This window comes from Macaca nemestrina, chromosome X (assembly GCF_043159975.1).
Source record: "Macaca nemestrina isolate mMacNem1 chromosome X, mMacNem.hap1, whole genome shotgun sequence".
NCBI lineage: Eukaryota > Metazoa > Chordata > Mammalia > Primates > Cercopithecidae > Macaca > Macaca nemestrina.
Window position 1 is genome coordinate 136,147,401 of NC_092145.1, and position 22,554 is coordinate 136,169,954.

General features: G+C 42.0%; 1 protein-coding gene across 1 annotated transcript in view; it reads right to left on the reverse strand.

Annotated features, from left to right (window-relative positions):
- The window catches only part of LOC105478241 (pyruvate dehydrogenase kinase 3), an 85,282-nt gene extending 63,953 nt beyond the window's left edge, over positions 1–21,329 (reverse strand). Inside the window, exon 1 of the mRNA XM_011735376.2 lies at positions 21,005–21,329. Coding sequence (XP_011733678.1) covers positions 21,005–21,110 — 106 coding nt within the window. The 5' untranslated portion in view covers positions 21,111–21,329. The remainder of the gene's footprint in view (positions 1–21,004) is intronic.
- Positions 21,330–22,554: the final 1,225 nt, after the last annotated feature.

Consider the following 22,554-nt stretch of genomic DNA (forward strand, 5'->3'; position numbering starts at 1 on the left):
TTATAAGATTTCAATCTGTTGAAAACACTGAATTTAAGAATAAGTCATTAAGTTTTGGATTTACTAGGGTTAAACAATGATTAATTGAATAGTCCTTCAGAAGAAACAACCTGACATGTGAATGGAGACCTACCAAATGATTGTGAATGTCCTTCAAAGAATCCCTTTTTTAAAAACTTAGTTTCTACTTTTAAAATGTTTGTTTTGCTTCATGAGCAGTTTCTCACTGTCTTAAGAGCTTAAGAGTTTTCCTTTGTTCAAGAAAATTTATTCCTGAATCTAAGAAGAGATCAAAATAGGTTACAGATTTGAAATCTGCCAAACTTGGGGCTGCCTCCACTCTAGGCCAGACCATGGTTTGGTTATTATTATTAATCACAGTGAGTCAGTTATGCCTGTAATCCCAGCACTTTGGGAGGCTGAGGCAAGAGGACTGCTTGAGTACAAGAGCTCAAGACCAGCCCAGGCAACATAGGGAGACCCAGTCTCTACAAAAAATAAAAAATTAGCTGGGCATGGTGGTGCGTGACTATAGTTCCAGCTACTTGGGAGACTGAGGCAGGGGGATCACTTGAGCTGGGAGGTCGAGGCTGCAGTGAGCTGTGATTGTGCCACTGCACTCCAGCCTAGGTGACACAGTGAAACCCCATTTCAAAAAACCAAAAAAAGAATAAGTCAGAACTTCAGAGACAAAGAGCCAAAGACTGGGGACTTCACACACACTTTATTCCCTATCAAATTCAGTGCCTCCAAGCATCCAGATATTACATGCCTTCTTTCAGCCCAATGTCCCTATTATGACACTCACAGATGTTGTGAGTCAGGAATTTAGACAGAACGCAGAAGGGATGGCTTATCTGGGTCTCAGCTGGAAAAACTCGAAGGCTGCAGGTTGACTAGATCTTGGGTCTGGAAGCATCCGAAGGCCCCTTCACTCCTAAGTCTGATGCTTGGGCCAGATGACTTCGCAACTAGGATTGCACATCTGAGCAGCTTGGGGTGGCCTCTTCCTGGGCTCCCTCACATCACGGCAGCCTCGGGCTAGTTGGATCCTTCCATCACTTCAGTGAAAGACAGCAGCCGCATGGCCTTTTATGACCCAGGCTCAGAAGTCACACGGCTGGCCTATGTCTAACACAATCAATTAGGCTAAGTAGCCAGGGCCTGCCCAGACTCCAGAAGGAAATTTCGACTCCCGCTCCTGACAGAGAGGTGTCAAGGTCACACTGTAGAAAAGTATCCTCATGGCCATCTTTGGAAAATGTGATCTTCTCTAGGATGTTAATGGGGGGTTGTAGATGACTTATTGCTAAATTATATTTTAAAGCACTCTTCTATGGACAGTCAGGTTTTGTCTCAAGGTCAGAACAAAGGGTGGCCCTTCTGTCTACAGACTTTTAGTTCATTCTCCTGTTTGCACCCAGCCAGCCTTCCTGTCACTCCTGCCCGCTACTGGTCTACTGCGTTGCTGAGGTGGGAGTCTCCTGCCCCCCACCCTGGGCTCTGCAGCACCATGCTCAGCAGCCGCCTCTTCTGCAGTGCCTTCTGAGAGTGTTCTAGACCCGAGAGTTGTCCAATACAGGAACCGGCAGCCGTTACGAGAAATTTATTTTTTTTTTTAGTTTTACTTTTTTGAGACAGAGTCTTGCTCTGTCGCCCAAGCTGGAGTGCAGTGGCATGATCCCAGCTCACTGCAACCTGCCCCTCCCAAGTTCCAGAGATTCTCCTACTTCAGCCTCCTGAATAGCTGGGATTACACATGTGCGTCACCACGCCCGGCTAATTTTTGTATTTTTAGTAGACACAGGTTTTCACCATGTTGGCCAGGCTGGTCTCGAACTCCTGACCTCAGGTGATCCACCAGCCTAAGCCTCTCAAAGTGCTGGGATTACAGGTGTGAGCCACAGCGCCTGGCCCCATTAAGGGAAATTTAGATGGTCCATTTTATTTTTATATCAATGATGAATTCCCCAAGGGTAATAACTGTATCATGGTTATTAGGAGAATGCCCTTAAGCTGAGGACATACATACTTAAGTATCTAGGGGTAAAGAGGCATGATGTCTGCAATTTATTCTCAAATGCTTCAGCAAAAAAGCATAAAGCATGTGTATGTGGGGTGGGGGGAATAGGGAAAAATAAAGCAAATACGGCAAACTAACTAATAAAAATCTTCCTATAACTAGAATCGTTCTATTCTTTAAAAAAAAAAATACAAAAATCTCATACAAAACATGCTACTATATGCAGAGCTTCCTAATGGGGTCTGATACCTGTGGTACCCTTCATGTAATGATTTTTGTTCTTCTGATAGGAAAAGGGGGTACCAAGGTGATTGGGACAGAGTTCTTAATCAAGGTAGTAGTCCCTTGATCCTCTCTCTTTAGAAATCCTGTTTGTCTGCTCTTTTGAAATATATATCTACACAGACTAGTGAGAAAACTGCTGCTCTGTATAACAAAGCCAAAGCAAGCTGTGAATGGATTTCTCTGTGGGCCCAGAAGTTGTGCCCTCCGCTAGGGCAATGCCCTCTGCCACTGCCTCGGTCACTGAGTTCTATGAGTTCTACGTCCTGTATCATGATTGCTCAAAAGATTGAAGAGTCCATTAGTACAATACCCGGTACATTGTAGGTATTCAATAAATATTTCCTGGCTGGGCACGGTGGCTCACACCTGCAATCCCAGTGGGAAGCCAAGGTGGGAGGATCACTTGAGCTCAGGTGTTCGAGACCAGCCTGGGCAACATGGTGAAACCCCATCTCTACTAAAAATACAAAAAAATTAGCCAGGTGTGGTGGCACGTGCCTGTATTCCCAGCTACTTGGGAGGCTGAGGCATGAGAATCGCTTGAACCTGGGAGGTGGGGGTTACAGTGAGCCAAGATCATGCCACTGCACTCCAGCCTGGGCGACAGAGTGAGACTTTGTCTCAACAACAACAACAAAAATTTCCTGGTTGGGTGTGGTGGCTCACACCTGTAATCCCAAAGGGAGGCCGGGGTGGGAGGATCACTTGAACTCAAGAGTTCGAGACCAGCCTGGGGCATATGGTGAAACCCCATCTCTACAAAAAATACACAAATTAGCCAGATGTGGTGGTGTGCACCTATAGTCCTGGGTACTCAGAGGCTGAGATGCAAGGATCACTTGAGCCCGGGAGGTCAAAGCTGCAGGGAGCCAAGACTGCACCACTGCACTCCAGCCTAGGTGACAGAGTGAGAGCCTGTGTCACATACAAACACACACACAAAAAATCTCTGATCACAACTGAAAATTAAAACACCCAATAAGTTTAGTTACAAAGTTAACATAGCAAATAAAATTCAGGGGTTCAAGATAACATTTGTAGGTAATGGTAAATCCCTCTTACAGGTCAATTCATTCTATATATTTGGTTAAGGGTATTCAATCCTTAAGATCATGAGAAGAGCCAAAAGGGAGGTAGGAAGACAATAATACAGTGGCAGTAACAGTCAATATGGTGTGTCAGGCCAGAGAGTGGAAAAGAAGAGACATGATGTGTTCAGAACAGATGTCACAAATAAAGCTGTGACCAGCTGGAGCATGTGAGTAACAAGCACTATGCAGCCAAAGCCGCCATGCATCCATATCAACCTAATTCCAGAAGGGAGTTTAGAATCTAGTCCTAATGGTAAATTGGTGAGTTACAGGATGCCTTGTTGTCATGGAAGCAGGAACAGCTAATGGTCACACTGTACTCATATTTGAGGTTAACTGAGGCAAATTGTTTAGTTAGCCATCACAGTGATCAAAGAGAATCCAAAGCAAGTCATACTCAAAGTACAAAAGAGCTGAAAGTGCTATGTTTCTTGGAAAATGATCAGTTTTATACAACTGAGACCTTCAGCCAACAAACTTGAAGATAATTAACATTCAAGGTTAAGAGCTCCCTACCCAGTTTTTATTCTTAGCAGAAAGCTGACTTCATCCAGGAAATGCTGTCACTAACTTCTCACAGTAAATTCATAACCAACATCTACCAAGCACCTATCATGTGCTATGCACTATGCCATACGTTCTCAGTGTCATCAATGCAACCACCCTATGATTAGCCACTAGCATTTCTATTTTGTAGATAAGGACACTGAAGTATAGTGGGATTAAGTGATTTGCCCAGGTTCACGCTGCTGGTAGGCACTAGAAATTAAGACTGGAGTACAAGTCTGCATATACTGCTTCTCATATTCCCAGAGATGATAATGCAGACTAACAAGTAGCGGTTTTCAGAAGTAGAATTATTTCATTGTAAGTAAGTGGAGTATGTATCAATCTGATAGTTCTGAAATAATAAAATTAGATAAGCATTAGATTATACCATTTCCTGATTGTGTAACAGAATAAATTTAGACAAAACCTCAGCATTGCTAATAGAGACTATATTTGCTATAAATAATTGCATTGGGGACAATGGTATACTGTTAAACTGAAAAGAGCATAGGTTTAAAAGCTCAATCTTGCTTGTAATCCCAGCACTTTGACAGGCCAAGGTGGGCGGATTACTTGAGGTCAGGAGTTCGAGACCAGCCTGGACAACATGGTGAAACCCCATCTCTACTAAAAATACAAAAAAAATTAGCCAGGCGTGGTGACAGGTGCCTGTTATCCCAGATACTTAGGAGACTAAGGCAGGAGAATCACTCGAACCTGGAGGAGGAGGTTGCAGTGAGCCAAAGATCACACCACATACTCCAGCCTGGGCGACAGAGGAACACTCTGTCTCCAAAAAACAAACCAACCTACCTCATTCTACCTGAATTTTAACCACGGCTTTGCCCCTAACTTTGCTTAGGTAAGAGACTTAAACTATCTAAGCTTTACACTCTTCATCCAAAAAATGGAAACACTTACTTTATGTGGATGCGGTGAGAATTACAGCTAACTACTATTGTGTTTAGCAGAGAGTGGCACACAAATGTAAGTTCCCTTGGCCTCATAAAAAGAATAATTTCTCGTTCCCTTTGGAAGAGGTGGCCAAGATGTTATACCAACAACTAGCTGATGATTGGGACAGTCTCTTCCTTACGTGGGGCTTCTACTTTCTCATGTGTAAAATTGGGAAAATTACGGATAATCTCCATATTAGTTTGTTCTCATGTGGCTAGAAAGAACTACCTGAGACTGGGTAATTTATGAAGGAAAGAGGTTTAATTGACTCACAGTTCCACATGGCTGGGGAGGCCTGAGGAAACTTACAAGCATGGCAGAGGCGAAGGGGAAGCAAGCACATCTTCACATGGTGGCAGGATAGAGACAGCGAAGGGTGAAGTGCTACACACTTTTAAACAACCAGATCTCATGAGAACTCTCTCGTTATCATGAGAACAGCAAGGGGGTAAATCTGCCCCCATGATCCAATCACCTCCTACCAGGCCCCACCACCAACACTGAAGATCATAATTCAACATGAGATTTGGGTAGCGACACAGAGCCAAACCACATCAATCTCTAAGCTCAAGTTCCCAAAGAATTAGTCTAAGAGGCTAAGATTTTTATTTGTCTCTCTATACAGTTATTTATCATACACTAACCTTGCCTACTAATGTAAATTCTAAGACAACTCTGGAAAGCAGTGCTAGGAGTAAACAGCCAAGGAAAAAAGGTGGAAGTCAAGAAAAAGGCGCTGGGCGCGGTGGCTCACGCCTGTAATCTCACCACTTTGGGAGGCTGAGGTGGGCAGATCACAAGGTCAGGAGATCGGGACCATGGTGAAACCCCATCTCTACCAAAAATACAAAAAATTAGCCAGGTGAGGTGGCAGGCACCTGTAGTCCCAGCTACTCAGGAGGCTGAGACAGGAGAATGGCATGAACCCGGGAGGCGGAGCTTACAGTGAGCCAAGATCACGCCACTGCACTCCAGCCTGGTCAACACAGGGAGACTCCGTCAAAAAAAAAAAGAAAAAGAAAAAGAAAAAAGAAAAAAGGTATGCACATTTACATTTTGTTCTTCTCTTCGTGATCTCCATCCAGAAAGCCTCCAACAACATTTCGGATAAAGGACAATTGGGTTAACAAACCTTACCTGTTCCCAGAAACCACCCTTATTTCAAAAACATTTAAGGGAGAGGTAGGGACAGCAGAAAAGATACCACAAAATCATATGATTCATCCTTCTGGCTAGCATATATAAATTTATGTATTTGTCCCAGCTTCTCATTTATCTATGAGCTCCTCAAAGGCAATGACTATGCCTTGGCAATTTCCCAGTGCTTCTTAGTTTCCATTTCATTCCAAATCCAGAACTTTCAACTAATGCTGATGGATTCCAGAATGACTTCAGTGTTAACCTTTGGCATCTCACTTACAGACTCTATCCCCTAAAGTGGTTCATAGCTCTTGGGCAAAAATTTCACCAGATCTAACACTGTGGTTTTAACTCTGGAAGACTATTGTTACACAATCGCCTGGGTAACCCAAAAGCACCAGCACCTAGACTCCTACCCGCAGCGATTGATTTAATTGGTTTATGTGGGGAGCAGGTGTCACTCATTTTAGGAGCTCCCCAGATGATTCTCATGAACAGCCAGACCTAAGAACCATGGACTAGCATCTAATCATAGAAAATTCAGTGAGGGTAAACAAATCAAAGAACTCAAGCCCAGACAATGGCTATTAAGCATCCCCAATTTTTTATTTACCCATGTACTGTTGTCTTCATTTTCAGCTTTGAGTTTTATTTCAGCCTCATAGGAAACTGACCACAAACATCTTTGTACTCTGTAAGAGACTTTTCAGTGTCAGCTCTCTTTTTTCCTTTTCACTTTTAGATGATCTTAAATGGGGAAGATAAAAACTAAACAAACTCGAGAAAGAAACGGCTGTGCTTCAGGATGTGGTAATGCTTGGGAGGCGGTGACAATGAACTCGATGGTCCTTTCCTCCAGTTTGTTTTGCTCACACACTGCGCCCAATCCCTCACTTACTTTCTCTGCTATAAAGAGGTGGTAAGACGATCAGGCAGGCAGACACGTGGCTCTACTATCTATTATATGTGTGAGTCATTTTCTTACCTGCTCAGAACTTCAGTTTCCTAATTGGTAAAATGGGCATGGCTGTTGGGAGAATGAGATGCTATCCTATTTTAGTTGGTAAGTACTCAGTAAGTGCTAGTAGAATCTACTAAATCTTTTTCAGGTGCCATATAAAGTCTTTTTTTTTTTTTTTTTTTTTTTTTTGAGATGGAGTCTCACTCCATCGCCCAGGCTGGACTGCAGTGGCACGATCTTGGTTCACTACAACCTCTGCCTCCCGGGTTCAAGCAATTCTCCTGCCTCAGCCTCCTGAGTAGCTAGAATTACAGGCAAGTGCCACCATGCCTGGCTAATTTTTTTTTGTATTTTATTAGAGATGGGGTTTCACCATGTTTGCCAGGCTGGTCTCAAACTCCTGATCTCATGTGATCTGCCTGCCTCGGCATCCCAAAGCATTGGGATTATTATAGGCGTGAGTCACTGCACCCGGCCAAGAGTCCATTTTAATTTCCTTCTCCAATAGCTTCCCTGAAGTCAAGCTCAGGTCAAAGAAACAGGAATAGGAGTATGTAGGCCAGAGATAACAGGGTAGAGAATATGTAAGGAGCTCTAACAAAAGAAGCAGTACCCTGGCCATGAAGGGCAATTTCTAGAGAACAGGAGACTCCCTGAGACAAGCAGCTTCCTCCCAGAAGAGTCTATTACAAATAAAGTGCTCACACGAGCACATTACATGACCAATGCAGGAATAGTAATATAGCAATAACCACTTTGCTTTCTATTTAACTGCAGAATCAGGAGGAGAAATTAACCAAAGTTATACAAAATCCACAGGCAGGTATTAAGAAATATCTGCTAGCAAGTTTAAGGAAACATTATACCCTACTAGAACAGATCCAAGAAAAGGTTCAGATAGAAGCCTGAGTGTCCTCTGGTCTATGAAAATGTAACAATTGTGGGAAAATATATGTAAGTTACAAATTTCAAAAGGCCCTACTGTTTTCTGGCCAGCAACACATGGCGAAATATTTAACTTCATGGTGTGGGAAAATGTTAGAGAGATGATAATTTCTTCCCAACAGTGAGACTATTATATACTGACCTCCATGCCCTGGTAAGAGAGAAAGCAACACTGGTACAACTCAAATGGTTAAGTAGAATCATAGATCAAGTCCAAGAATGAAAATAAAATCACAACTGTTTAGGTGACCCTTAGGGAAATAACATACCACTGAGTTAGAACCCTAAGTATTCAATTAGCGGGAATATAAATGCTGACCTGTGCAAATGTAATCGTTTACTATAATTTTTGTGCCATTCATTATGACAAAAGGTATAATCTCAGAGTTAAGATGAGACAATGACCAAGAACGGGGTTCTCCTTGAGGGATATGAAGGACATCCACCATGGGTCACAATCAAACCCAGCTCTCCCATGAAGGCAAGTATAGTGGTAAACTAGCCTCCCTGCCATAAAAGCGAAATAGGCTAACTGAAGATACTTCAACGCTAGTTTTTCCTTTGTTTGTCTGTTTGTTTGTTTGAGACAGAGTCTCGTTCTGTCACAGAGGCTGGAGTACAGTGGCAAGATCTTGGCTCACTGCAACCTCCACCTCCCAGGTTCAAACAATTCTCCTGACTCAGCCTCCTGAGTAGCTGGGATTACAGATGTGAGCCACCACTCCCAGCTGATTTTTTGTTTTGTATTGTATTTTTTTAGTAGAGATGGGGTTTCACCATGTTGGCCAGACTGGTCTCGAACTCCTGACCTCAAGTGATTCGCCCACCTCGGCCTCCCAAAGTGCTGGGATTACAGGTGTGAGCCACCAAGTCCGGCCTCAATGCCAGTTTCAATGCCAAGTACATGACAAAGATGGAAACCCTAGAACACCATGTAACCCACCCACAGTTCCCTTAGCACACTTTTGATGATATGCTATTCAAGGTGTACAATGACTAATTTATCAAGAAGAATTAGTACACAAGAAAAGCAAAAATTATTTAAAGTGTAAAGTAATAAATAAGGAACTGCCCTCACCAAATTTCAACATAAATTACAAAGTTAAAATGTGATATTTAGTTAAAATCAGAAAAGTTGCCATGTTGACTAGAACCCACAAATACAAACTACTCTGAGAGCTTAGCATATGATCAAAGAGAAACAGCCAAGATAAAAGAGAAACAGCCAAGTTTCAAGAGAAAAACTTGAGGTCTTAATAATTGTTGGGCAACTTCACAGTAGAACAGGGTAAAAACAAGTTAGCTGCAAAGGCTCATCAGAAAATGGCAATGGATTCCAGAGAGATTTAATAACTACTTACAAACTCTGCTATAGGTGACAAATCTGACCATGATAAAAGCACTGTAAATGATATAGGTGATACTGACCATATGAAAACACAGACTGTGCACTAGATAAAAAGGAAACCAACATACAATGTTAACACATGTAAATATATGGGCAAAGGCGGGAAGGGCTATCACAAAAAACAGATGAATTACCTATATTACAGGTAATATAGCAATTCTTTCCAAATGTCTTCAATTTTATACTTTGATAATTACTTTGCCAAAGGAAACAATACTTACACAGCACAATAGCTTACTATGCCAAATATACACAGGAATTTATGCAAATGATAAAATCTCCAGATTCTGGTTACAAAATGGCCAATAGCACTTTACACAGAACAAAAAGCAGACAAAAAAAAAAAAAAAACCCAAGCAAAGGAAAAAACACTTTTCATTCCTGTGTTACCTATGATGCAATTAAAATCATAAAACCTCATTTTGGCAGGGTTACGGAGAAACTGATACAGTTAAACTTTGCTGACAGCCCTGGATAAATTAAAGCTATAAAATGTCAAAGGTTTTCATATGGTAATTCCACTCTGAGACAGATATCCTATAGGTAAACCACCCGATTACCTGGAAAAGTCTTCACTACCCCAAAAGTCACACTCCAGATAGCCAAAGTTTATTGTTAATAGCATACAGGAGAAACAGAGCTTTACCATTTAAATGGACATTAAAACCAATCACTGCTCAGTTCTTTAAAGAGGGAACTGATTTGTCTTAGAACAGGGATCAACAAACTTTCTGTACAGGACCAGATAGTAAACATTTTTGGCTTTGTGGGCCATATAGTCTCTGTCAATACTCAATTCTGCTGTTGTGGATGGACAAAAGCCACAAACAATATGTGATGAATGAGCATGGCTGTGTTCCAGTAAAACTTTATTTACAAAAACAGGAGTTGTCAAAACCCACAGCGTGCAACACAAAGAATGAGCCCTAATGTAAACTATGGACTTTAGGTGATAATGATGGGTCAATGTTGGTTCATCAATTATAACAAATGTCCCACACTGGTGCAGGATACTGATGGTGGCAGAGACTGTGTTTGGGGGTGGGGAGGGGTTCTGTGAGCACTCTGTACTTCTGCTCAATTTTGCTGTAAATCTAAAACTGCCTTTCAGTATTTCTGGGGGATTGGTTCCAGGATACCCTTGGATATCAAAATCCATGGATACTCAAGTCCCTTACATAAAATGGCCTAGAGTATTTGCATATGACCTATGCACATCCTTCCATATACTTTAAATTATCTCTAGACTAGTTACAAGGCCTACACATCATTTCATTTACATGGATTCAACATAGTATTCAATAGGAGGCAAATTCAAATTTTGCTTTTTGGAATTTTGTGGAAGTTTTTTTCTGAATATTTTCTATCTGAGGTTGATTGAATCCATGGATATGGAACCCACAGATACGGAGAACAGACTGTACTTTTTAAAAAACAGTCTATTAATTAGGAAAAAAAAACAGGTGGCCAGCCCTCAGGCTATAGGTTGACATTCTTAGACCAGGGTATTCCTAAAATAAAAGGATTTGCCCAACTCTAAAATCAGATCACCATGGAAGTAAAATAATGGAATGCCTATATATATAAAGGAAAAGAAAAAGCAGTGATATTTTCAGATTCCATCCAGTAACAAAACCAAGGTTTCCCAAATCTTGCCAACAGTCTGATCAATTTTCCAAAAGCTTAATGGGAGGAAACCACCCAACTATCAATAGGTCAGTAACTGCAGCTGTCTCCACTTTCAAACGCACACAAAACGTAAGTGCTACAAAGACAGTGAGGCCAGAGCTGTGACTTTGGTGCCTGAGAGCTGCCCCAGAGCCAGGTAAACCACGTCATGTTAAAATGCAGCCTTATCAGATCTTAAAGGCCCAAAAAGCTCTCACTTCCTCCTTCTTTCCTTCCTTTCCTCCCTTCTTTCCTTCCGTTTCTACTTCCCTCCCTCCTTCTTTTTTTGAGACATGGTCTTGCTCTATCATCCAGGCTGGAGTGCAGTGACACGATCACAGCTCACTGCAGCCTCAACCTCCCAGGCTCAAGGGATCCTCCCACCTCAGCTTCCCATGTAGCTGGGACCACAGGGCTGCACCACTATGCCTGGCTAATTTTTTTTGTAGAGACAGGGGTCTCACTGTGTTGCCCAGGCTAGTCTCAAACTCCTGGACTCAAGTGATCCTCCTGCCTCAGCCTCCCAAAATGCTGGGATTACAGGCATTAGCCGCAGTGCCTGGACCAATTCTTTATTTAAATTTAAAAGCTGGTCAAGATGCAATAAGCCAAGTTAGATATCTTTACCCTCAACTAAATTTTTCTCTTCCCCTTTACTTTGGAATAGTTGGTTCCTTTCTCCAAACAGGTTGGTCTAATTCCTGGTGACACCTTGTAGTAGAAAAACTACTGCTTACAGGAAAAAAAAAAAAAATCTGTCATTTACATATGTAAAGGTACAAAATAAACACACTCAGAAGCAGAACAAGATTGTTTTTCCCTTTTCCTAACATAATTTTTTAAAAAACCTTTTCATTTTCTCCAAGAACGCAATCACTGTTGTCCCCAGTGGTGATCAGACTTCGAGGAACAAAATGACTTAAAAAAACAAGACTTTGCAAAGGGAGTCATTTGGAACCAAAGTATCTCCAAAGTATCTTAAAATACTTTCTAAAGGAAAAGAAGATGGCTGGGCCCTTAAACTTTAAGAATAGTAAGAATGGGGAAACTGGCCGCTACCTTCTAAGAGCTAAAGGCTCTGAGGTTCACAGAGCCAGTGTGATTATGACAGAAATCAAAATATGAAGTTTTGTAAAAAGATGGCAGGGCTGTCAGACAATCTGCTTTCTGATGGTTTTATTTGAGAGGTGCTATATTTACATGTGGGGACACTATGGAAGTTTAAACTTGGCTGGGCACAGTGGCTCACGTCTGTAATCCCAACACTTTGGAAGGCAGAGGCAGGTGGATCACCTGAAGTCAGGAGTTCGAGACCAGCCTGGCCAAGACAGTGAAACCCCGTCTCTACTAAAAATACAAAAATTAGCCAGGTGTGGTGGCCCATGCCCGTAGTCCCAGGTACTCAGGAGGCTGAGGCACGAGAACTGCTTGAACCCAGTAGGCGGAGGTTGCAGTGAGCCAAGATGGCACCACTGCACTCCAGCCTGGGCGACACAGTGAGACTCCGTCTCAAAATAAATAAATAAAATAAATAAATAACCTTATATAACTGACTAAATAAAAGTGACATAATGTTTAATAACCTCAATATGGAGTCAGGCATGCCATCAGTAGTTGCCATTCATGTAGCACCCACTCTGCAAAGCAAGCTGAGCTGAGGAAGCTGTGAGAGGTTACAAAGAAGAGGTAAGTGCCTGTCCTTTGGAAAGAGACAATGAGGATAAAATCTAAGAAAAGGAGGCAAGAGCAAAATCTCTTTAATGCAAGTGTGGCTGTGCAAAAGTAACTGGAAAATCAAACAAATGGGAGGTCAGTCCGCAGGGAGGGGACAAAAGTGGTTAACACGGGAACCAGAAGCCGACAGGGCGAGACTGGAAGATGAAAAGCAAGTCCAAAAGAAAATGTGAATCATTTCCTACCAACTCATTCAACATTCAGAAGGTTCTATCTTTATGCCATAATAGTCCAACTTCTCCTTTTCTTATATAATTAAGAGAATTTTTAATTTATCACAACTGCTTAAGGGAAAGAGAACTCAAATTTGGGCAAATATAACAAGGAGCCACCATAATATTAACTGCCAGTGAAAAACAATAAATTGATCCAAAATTCCAAAGAGGTTTACAGAAAAAAAATATGGAACAAGACATGTGAAAGTTATATTTAAGGAAATAAATTCAGGCCAGGGACAGTGACTCATGTCTGTAATCCCAGCACTTTGGGAGGCAGAGGCGGGTGGATCACCTGAGGTCAGGAGTTCGAGACCAGCCTGAGCAACATGGAAAAATACCATCTCTACTAAAAATACAAAAATTAGCCAGGTATGATGGCAGACGCCTGTAATCCCAGCTACTCGGGAGGCTGAGGCAGGAGAATTACCTGAACCTGAGAGGCAGAGGTTGCAGTGAGCCAAGACCACGCCACTACTCCAACCTGGGCGACACAGCAAGACCCTGTCTCAAATAAGTAAGTAAATAAATAAATAAATAAATAAATAAATAAAATAAATTCAATAAATGTTTATTCTGAACATTAAAATGTGATGTTTTCACTGCTCCCAATAAGGAATTAACATATATTTATCTGAAGCCACACTGTCCAATAGAAATATGTGAGCCAGGCCGGGCACGGTGGCTCACGCCTGTAATCCTAGCACTTTGGGAGGCTGAGGAGGGCGGATCACCTGAGGTCGAGAGTTCAAGACCAGCCTGACCAACATGGAGAAACCCTGTCTCTACTAAAAATACAAAATTAGCTGGGCATGGAGGCGCATGCCTGTAATCCCAGCTACTTAGAGGCAGGAGAATTGCTTGAACCTGGGAGGCGGAGGTTGTGGTGAGCCAAGATCGCGCCATTGCACTCCAGCCTGGGCAACAAGAGTGAAACTCCGTCTCAAACAAACAAACAAAAGAAACATGTGAGCCATATATATAATTTAAAATGTCCTAGTAGCCACAACATAAAAAAGAAATAAAGTTTTTGATAATATTCCATTTAACCCAACATATCTAAAATATTACCATTTCAACATGCAATCAATATAAGATGTACTGATATTTTACGATTTTTACATTAAGTCTTTGAAATCCAGTGTGTATTTTATACTGAAAGCACATCTCAATTCAGAGGCTAAATTTCTATCAAAAATAATTGACCTATAAAGAGATTTCATAAAATTTACAGGTGATAAAGTGGGTTTACATATCCAAAATATTCCACACAGATGTAAAGATTAACTGAATCAAGTATCCGTTTTAAATTTAAATTGAGTCAATTCAGTTTTTCGACCACATTTCAAGTGCTCAAAGGTCTCATAGCTGACAGGTAGTGACCCATATGGGACAAAGGTCTATAGAAATAAAGTAATAACTATAAAGATAACCACTAGAACCAAAAATTCAAGCCTAGCTATTTATTAAAATAAATATGGCAAAACAAAGCAAATATATAACATAGGAAAACTGAGGTATTAAAAACAGAAAGCAACAGAACATTACAAATGTGGACCATTACAGATGACAGATCTATCATATCAGTAAGTATAAATAGGTTAAACTTACTGCATGAAAAAGATTCATTCACAAAGCAAAACCCAACTTTACACTACATTTAGAGACATATTTAGAGCAAAGTAATTCAGAAAAACTGAAAATAAAAGGATGGCAATGCCATCCCAGGAAATATAAACAAGAAAATAGGGAACTAGATCTCAATGTCAAATAAGGATGAATCCAGGCCAAAAAGCCTTCAACTAGTAAAAGGGCAGCACTCTAATGCTAATGGGCATATCTCACAACGAGGACATGAGTTAATAAGCATCAAACATAACACTGATAGTCATAAAGCAAAATCTATAGGAGCTATATGGAGAAAGAGAATCATTATTAGGAGGCTTTAACTTCTCTTGTGTTTGATCCATGACAAATCAGGTGGATAAAAAAAGTAAAGTTACACAAAACCTAAATTACATCATATTACAGAGCTGATATATCACACTCTGCAACCTGAGAAGAGAGTATAACCTTTTTTTTGCTGCCCAAAGAACACTCACAGAAAACAACCATATAATGAGCTTCAAAGTTAACATCAATAAATTAGAGAATAATTCAGACAACATTCTGTAATCACAATGCAACAAAACTAGACATAAATAAAATTAAAATACAGAATGCATCTTCACTGGAAATTTTTAAACTCCCTCAAACAACTCTTCATTCATAGGAAAATAAAAACCTGAAGATGCAGAAGAGCTAAGAGAAAAAGGACCAAATACACACACATCAGCTGCTAAAGCAGTGCTCAGAGGAATAACTAACCTTAAACACTGAAATAAACAAAACAAAGAAGAAAGCATTTAATTTTATTTTCTTATACTTTAAGTTCTGGGGTACATGTGCAGAACATACAGGTTTGTTACATAGGTATACACATGCCATGGTGGTTTGCTGCACCCATCAACTTGTCATCTACATTAGGTATTTCTCCTAATGCTATCCCTCCTCTACCCGCCAACCTCCTGACAGGCCCTGGTGTGTGATGTTCCCCTCCCTGTGTCAATGTGTTCTCATTGTTCAACTCCCACTTGTGAGTGAGAACAGAAAGCACCTAATTTTTAAAAGAGCAAAATAAACCTGAGATCAGAGGGAATTATTAAAGTTAAATCAGACAATAAACTAGATAACAAAAGTCATAAAACTAATAAATCCAACCAAATAAAAAACAACTAACTTAAGAAGAAGGGGGGACAAATGTCACAGGGAAAATTAAGACTGTTCAATGACAACTATCTCAGCTATCCAAACTGACTTAAAAACCTCAATGAGTAGGATTATTTTATTTTATTTTATTTTTATTTTTATTTTTTTTTTGAGATGCAGTTTCACTCTTGTCACCCAGGCTGGAGGGCAAGGGCATGATCTTGGCTCACTACAACCCCCGCCTCCTGGGTTCAAGCAATTCTCCTGCCTCAGCCTCCCCAGTAGCCGGGATTACAGGTGTCCACCACTATGCCCGGCTAATTTTTGTATTTTTAGTAGCGATGGGGTTTCACCATGTTGGCCAGGCTGGTCTCAAACTCCCGACCTCATGTGATCCACCTGCCTTGGCCTCCCAAAGTGCTGGGATTACAGGCGTGAGCCACTGAGCCTGACCAAGTAGGATAATTTTCAAGAAAAATATATCAAAATAGACTCTAGAAGAGACAGAAAATCTACAGAGATCAATAACACAGAATAGAGAAAGCTGTCAGAGAGCAAAATTCCCCAAAACATACAGGTTTAAACACTTTCATATGAAGTTCTACCAAATCTTTAAAAAACAGATAATTCAAAAGATAAATTAGTCTTAGCATAGAAAAAGAAAAAAATTTATCTTCTTGAAAACACAAATTTATCTTTTTGAAACAACCATGACATTGATAAGAAAATCTAACAGACCACACATACAACATCTACAGACAAACAGCACATGGATATCAATAAAACAAACCCAGGAGTTCATCATTCTATTCTCTCTACTTCTGTAAATGTTTAAGGTCTAGAGATCTATTGCACAACATGAAGAATATATAATAGATAATAAAATTGTACTGTATATGGGATTCATGCTAAATGAGTAAATTTTAGCTGACCTTGCCAAAAAAATAAAAAAGGGTGACTAAGTGAGATGATAGATATGTTCATTTGTTTCACTGTAGTAACCTTTTAACTATATGTATCTCATAACATCATGTTGTATACCTTAATTATACACAATAAAATTTATGTATGTATTTACCTATAAATGTGCATCCCCCCAGGCTGGAGTGCAGTGGCACAAACACAGTTCACTGCAGCTTCAATCTGGGCTCAAGCCATCCTCCTGTCTCAGCCTCCTGAGTAGCTAAGACCCCAGGTGTGTGACACCACCACTCCTGGCTAATTTTGTTTTTTTAAGAGACAGGATCTCGCTATGTTGCCCAGGGCTGACCTCAAACTCCCGATCTCAAGCCATCGTCTGTCTTGGCCTCTCAAAGCACTGGAATTACAGGCACCCGCCTAAGTTTTTTTTTTTTTTTTTAATTCCATAATAAAAAACTAAAATAAAGACATCTTTAATCAGGGAGAAAAAAATTCTATCTAGATATACCATTTTTTTTACCAATCAAAAGTTTGACAATAATGTGGTGAAGGCATAGGAAGATAGGTACTCTCAGAAACTTCTAGCGAGGGGGAAAACAGACAACCTTTATGGAAAGCAATTGACAATGTTCGTCAAAATTACAAATGCACATACCTGCTGATGTAGCAATCTCACGTTTAGGAATCTGTCCTATATATACACCCGGACATGCATGAAATGACAATGCGTATAATAATTCACTGGAGGGCAGGTTGCCATAGCAAAGACTAGAAACAACCTATTAATTGTAGCCATCAATAGGGAAAGTTGGCTAATAAATTCTAGTACATTCAGAAGACAAATTCAAATTCTCAGAAGACATAAAAAGGAAAAACAAAGTTCTGCAGGTACAGATATACAAAGGTCTGTTTCTAAGGTATTAAGATCAAAAAACAAGGTACAGACAAAGGTATAAACTGTCATTTATGCAAAAAAAGGGGAGGCCAGTGGGCACAAGTGGGAAGTAGGCTTTTCTGTGTCCTTTTGCACCTTCTGAATTTGGAACCATGTGGCTGTAATCTTAGGCCCAAAATAAAAATCTCATTTTTAAAAATGCCACCATTTGGAATGTACTATTGCCATTATAAATTAAAAATCCATTTAGAACACTTGTTATTCTTGCTATATTTGCTAACTGTGTGGCAGGCTATATTTCAAGTCAAGATGGAGTTCAAGAAACTTTCATTATTTTAAAAAGCATAGAGAAAAATACTGCACATAGATGAAAGGGGGCCAGTAGATCAGACAGATCATCTGATTAATGATGCTTAACCCTGGATATGCTTTAGAATGACAGGGGGATCTCCTAAAAATACCAATGTTCTGCTCTCCACCCCTAGCACCCCCAGATCATTTACAACAAAAATTCAGAGTATGAGGCCCTGGCCTGAAAACCACTCAAGTAAACGCTTCCAAACAGTGATTCAACAGAAGTCCAGGGGACATTTTGCTCCCCCAGGGGACATTTGGCAATGACTGGAGACATGTTTGGTTGTCACGACTTGGAGTGGGAGGTGCTCATGGCATCTAGTGGGTAGAGGCCTGGGATGTAGCTCAACTTCCCACAGTGCACAAGACAGTTCCTACCAAAATTACCTGGCCTGAAATGGCAAGAGCGCTGAGGCTCAGGAACCCCTGCTTTAAAATAAAATCACTGCTTCTGAAGTAACAACCAGTTTTAGCCTCCACTTTTGAACACGGGAAATAATCTCACTTACTGATGTGTGGTACATTCCCATAAGAAAGCCTATTTACCAAGGTTGTAACAAATTGTGTATATCCTATGTATCTCCTTTCTCTGGTCCCTGTCTAGTTACTCTAGTCAAAATGTATGTCCCATTTGTAAAGTACTCATGGAGAAAGGCATAAAGTTCATAAACTAGTAGCCTGTGGGCCAACTTGATCCATCCATCTATTTTGTTTATGCCAAAGTTATCTTGAAATATACTGAATTGGTGCCAATCAGCTGCCCCTTTGGAGCTAGCCATATACCAGGGATTTGTCACAGTCCTCCACTCGTTGGCTTCATTCACTTATCCACTGCCCGCTACCTGGCGCTTTCAGCGTCTGAGTTGGCCCTCTCCTGCAGTTTTCTCTAATCATACAGGGGCATGTAGCCTCTTCACTCCTCCTCTCTCCTCACCTTAAAAATATCCCACACCCATTCTGAATTCTCCAACTCCCACATTACTTGCCAAAATAGAACTGCTATGAAGAGACAGAACTAAGAGAAAAGTAGAAGTAGAGATGGACTTTTTGCAACAACTCCCTTCTTTTAGTTGTCCTGTCATTAAAGATAGGCTGATTAGAACCTGATTCATCTCTGGGTGTTACAAACTAGTCTTGTCACTTCTAGCAAATTCCACTACAACTATATCTAGCACTTGAAGGAAACCCTTAAGTTATTATGCTTCTCTCATGACCTTAGTGAATCCCTCCACCCCTCCCAAAATAGATCAGAAGACTTTTATAGGAAATATCTATCAAAAGATTTGGTAGTTTTCTTTTAGAAAGTTCATGCCTTCTCCTTTGAAATCACAATCATAGAGTGGTGAGCTGTGCTTTTAAAGATCACCTGATACAATCTACTCATTTTATCAATGAGGAAAATGAACCCCAAGTGAGGTTTGGTCACTTAGTCAAGGGCACATTCTGAGCTAGTGGCAGAGCCAGAATTAGAACATTTGTTTCCAGATACTGGCCCCACAGGTTTTCCATGATAACAATATCCTCCACTGTGGTTTTCCTACTCACATAACATCCTTGCCAAAATACCTATTAACACGGGTAGACACTAGCTGCTATGGAAATCAACTAACCAAAATTTTGGCTGGCTATTGGAGCTATCACTTAAACTTTGAGGGGGGAAGAACTGGGCATTTCTGGATTCCTTTTGTTCCTTTTATTGTGAATTATCCTGTCTCAGTTTACACTAATGAAAGGCTGATACCTTCAGAATCTTCCCTAAACCTAAAAGATGGAAAATGTGCCTATATTTATAGCAACAGCAACACTTTCTAAACTCCAAAGTCAGAAACTGCCTCAAACCTCTACAGTTCTCAAGACGGTAAGTAAAACTACCAACAGCTTTTGGGAGTGAAGTTTTAAGACACAAAGATCAATGTCTCATTGAACTTTGACTTTCATCATCATTCTCTGGCAAATTGGTTTCTAAAATTTTAATTTGGTCTCAACTTTAACCTATTCCTCTCTTCCTATCCTAGCTTTTCAAAAAAAAAAAAAAAAAAAGTATGGACATCACTTTTTGCATATCAGGTCTTCCTCAAATGTTCTACCTCCTTGGCACTTTAGTTTTTATGCCCAACTGACACTATCACTGACACCCTTGACATTTACACAAAATTCATTAAATTAACAGACACCCCACAATTTCCCCTCGAGAGCTTAGAACATCTTTGCTGCTGGATTTATTTTCCTTCAGGGATGCTGAGTTCCATTCTGATACCTCAATGCATGCGTTTTACTTTTAGGTGTTTCACAACCAGCTCCTTCGTTTTCTGGGGAAACATGATCCAGTTAACAGAAGGTGGTGGAATCTATTCCCATCTCAGCTAGGCCTGAGGCAGGCTGGGAACCCGGATCTTCTTTGGTCCCACCTCAATCCGTGAAAGCCGCCCACCAGCCCACCGGACGGGGAAATGTGGGTGGGACACCAATGGAGAAGAGAAACGAAAGGTGCTGGCACTAAAGCCAGAGTTGTATTAGACCCTGCTCTGATGCTACGAACCCAGGCGTCCGCTCTTCCCAAGCATCTAAGGCGTCTGCAGTGCAGGCCTCTAACTGCTTTAACATAACCTGATGAAGACAACAGTTCGAGTCCTGCCACTCCAGCCACACAGCAACACCTTAGAGCAGAAAAGGGAAAAAATGCCGTTGCATAATTTATTCAACCTCAAGGTATTTCTAAACAGTTCTTACCCAACCAAAAAAAAAAAAAAAATCTAAAAATAAAAACATTAAAAAGCCACCCACGTCTCGTTCTGAAGTTTTAAGGGCTGTGAGGTTTGTGTCAAGTAGATGTGAAGCTAACGATGGCAGGTTTGGGGAGTCTCGCCTGCGATGAGGGTCCTGCAATGAGACGCCGTTTCTGTGTCTCTGGGTAAGTCCCAGGCTGGGTGCGAGGGGGCCAGGCCCTGCCCCTCCACGCCCCGAAATCCGAGCCTCAGGAGAGCCCCCCGGATATCCCCTAGCCCCGCCTGCGGTTCCCACGGACTTTACCCCGAAGCTGCGGAGATCTGGGGTGGCAGCCTGAATGGCGGCGGCCCCGGGCCCATGGGAACCCTTGGCCCCGTACTCACCGAAGTCCAGGAACTGTTTGATGGAGAGCGGCGACGGCGAGAAGCGCGAGTAGCGCTCGATCTGCTTGGGCACCGGCTGCTTCAGCAGCCACCGGAACAGCCGCATCCTCGCCGAGGCGGCGCACAGACCAGCCTAGACGCCCGGGTGGCCGCAAGGGTTGGCGCAGCCAAGCCGCAGGGATAAGGCACGTTTGCTAAGCGCGCACCCCGACCTCGATCTCGGCCTCGGTGCCGCCGGTGCAGCCGCCGCAGCAGCAGTAACAGCTCCCGGACCGCGGCCGGCTGCCCGCGGCTTCCCTAGGCTCCGCCTCGCTGGGCGGAGTCGGTTGCTGCACGTACGCGGCGCGCGAGGGGCGGCGAAGAGCGCGAGGGGCACGCGGCCGCGCGCGCCCTCCACTGATTGGCCGCCGCCGCCTCTGTGACGTTTCTTTTTTTGTCCCGGCGCGGCGCCAGAGCCCCAGCTCTCTGGCTCGTGGAACTCAGCCCAGCCCGGCAAGTGCAGCCGCTCTCGGCTCCGCCCCTGGCTGAGTTCTCCACTGCCGAAAGGTAGCCGAGGTGCCCGCGGACTGGGAAGAGGCCGGGAGACCGGAATCCGATCCTCCGAGCTGCTCAAGACCCTTCTCAACCGCAGGCGCCTTTTCAGGGAGGAGGACTTGCAGTTCACTGCGTCTTGACACTTAGATTTTACGGCCTAACTAGACTCTGTTTCATGGCCCAGCCCCACCCCCACCTCCCTGCCTCACTCCGGAGAGAACACCTTTGGAACACCTTTGGACTGGATTGTTAGGTCGCTGATTCTCTTTTTTGTGGCTCCTTGCCCCTCCTTCCCTCACAAGATTAAGTCACTAATTGCATTTCATGTCCCCCCCCCACCACCGTTGGACGGGATCCATTGTGAGGTCAAGGGTCACTAACATCCCCTACCTCCCCAGTGCCAGTGGACAGGATAATTGCAAGGTCACTGACTCTGTTTCATACCTCCCCCCACTACTACCATTGGAAAGGATCAAATGTAAGGTCACTGACACTTTCTTTCATACGCTTTCTCTACACCACCACCATAGGACAGCTCCCTTCACGCTTCACCACCACTTTTGGACAGGAGTCTATGCTTACACAGTGTTGGGTATTGTTTATCTCAAGTGAACTTGAGAGCCTGGCATGGTGGCATGCACCTATAGTCCCAACGACCCTGCAGGTAGAGGTGGGAGGATCACGTGAGCCCAGAAGTTCAAGATCTGCCTAGGCAACATACCCAAACCCCCCTCTCAAAAAAAAAAAAAAAGTGAACTTGAACTCAGGGCTCAGTATATGAAATTGTTATTTCCTATTATGAATGAATAAACTACCGCTTACTTTAGCCATTTCCACCAAACCTTGTTTTTTTTTTTTTTTTTTTTTTTTGCAATGTGTAAATATAAACATATGTAACTAAAAGGACAGGAAGAATGTTCTTTAAGGAAAGGTACAAATGTGACTGGAAACCACTCCTCGGGTCTCTGATTGGATTAGTTTTCTCACTGTATGAGATTATTGCTGGGTAGCTATTT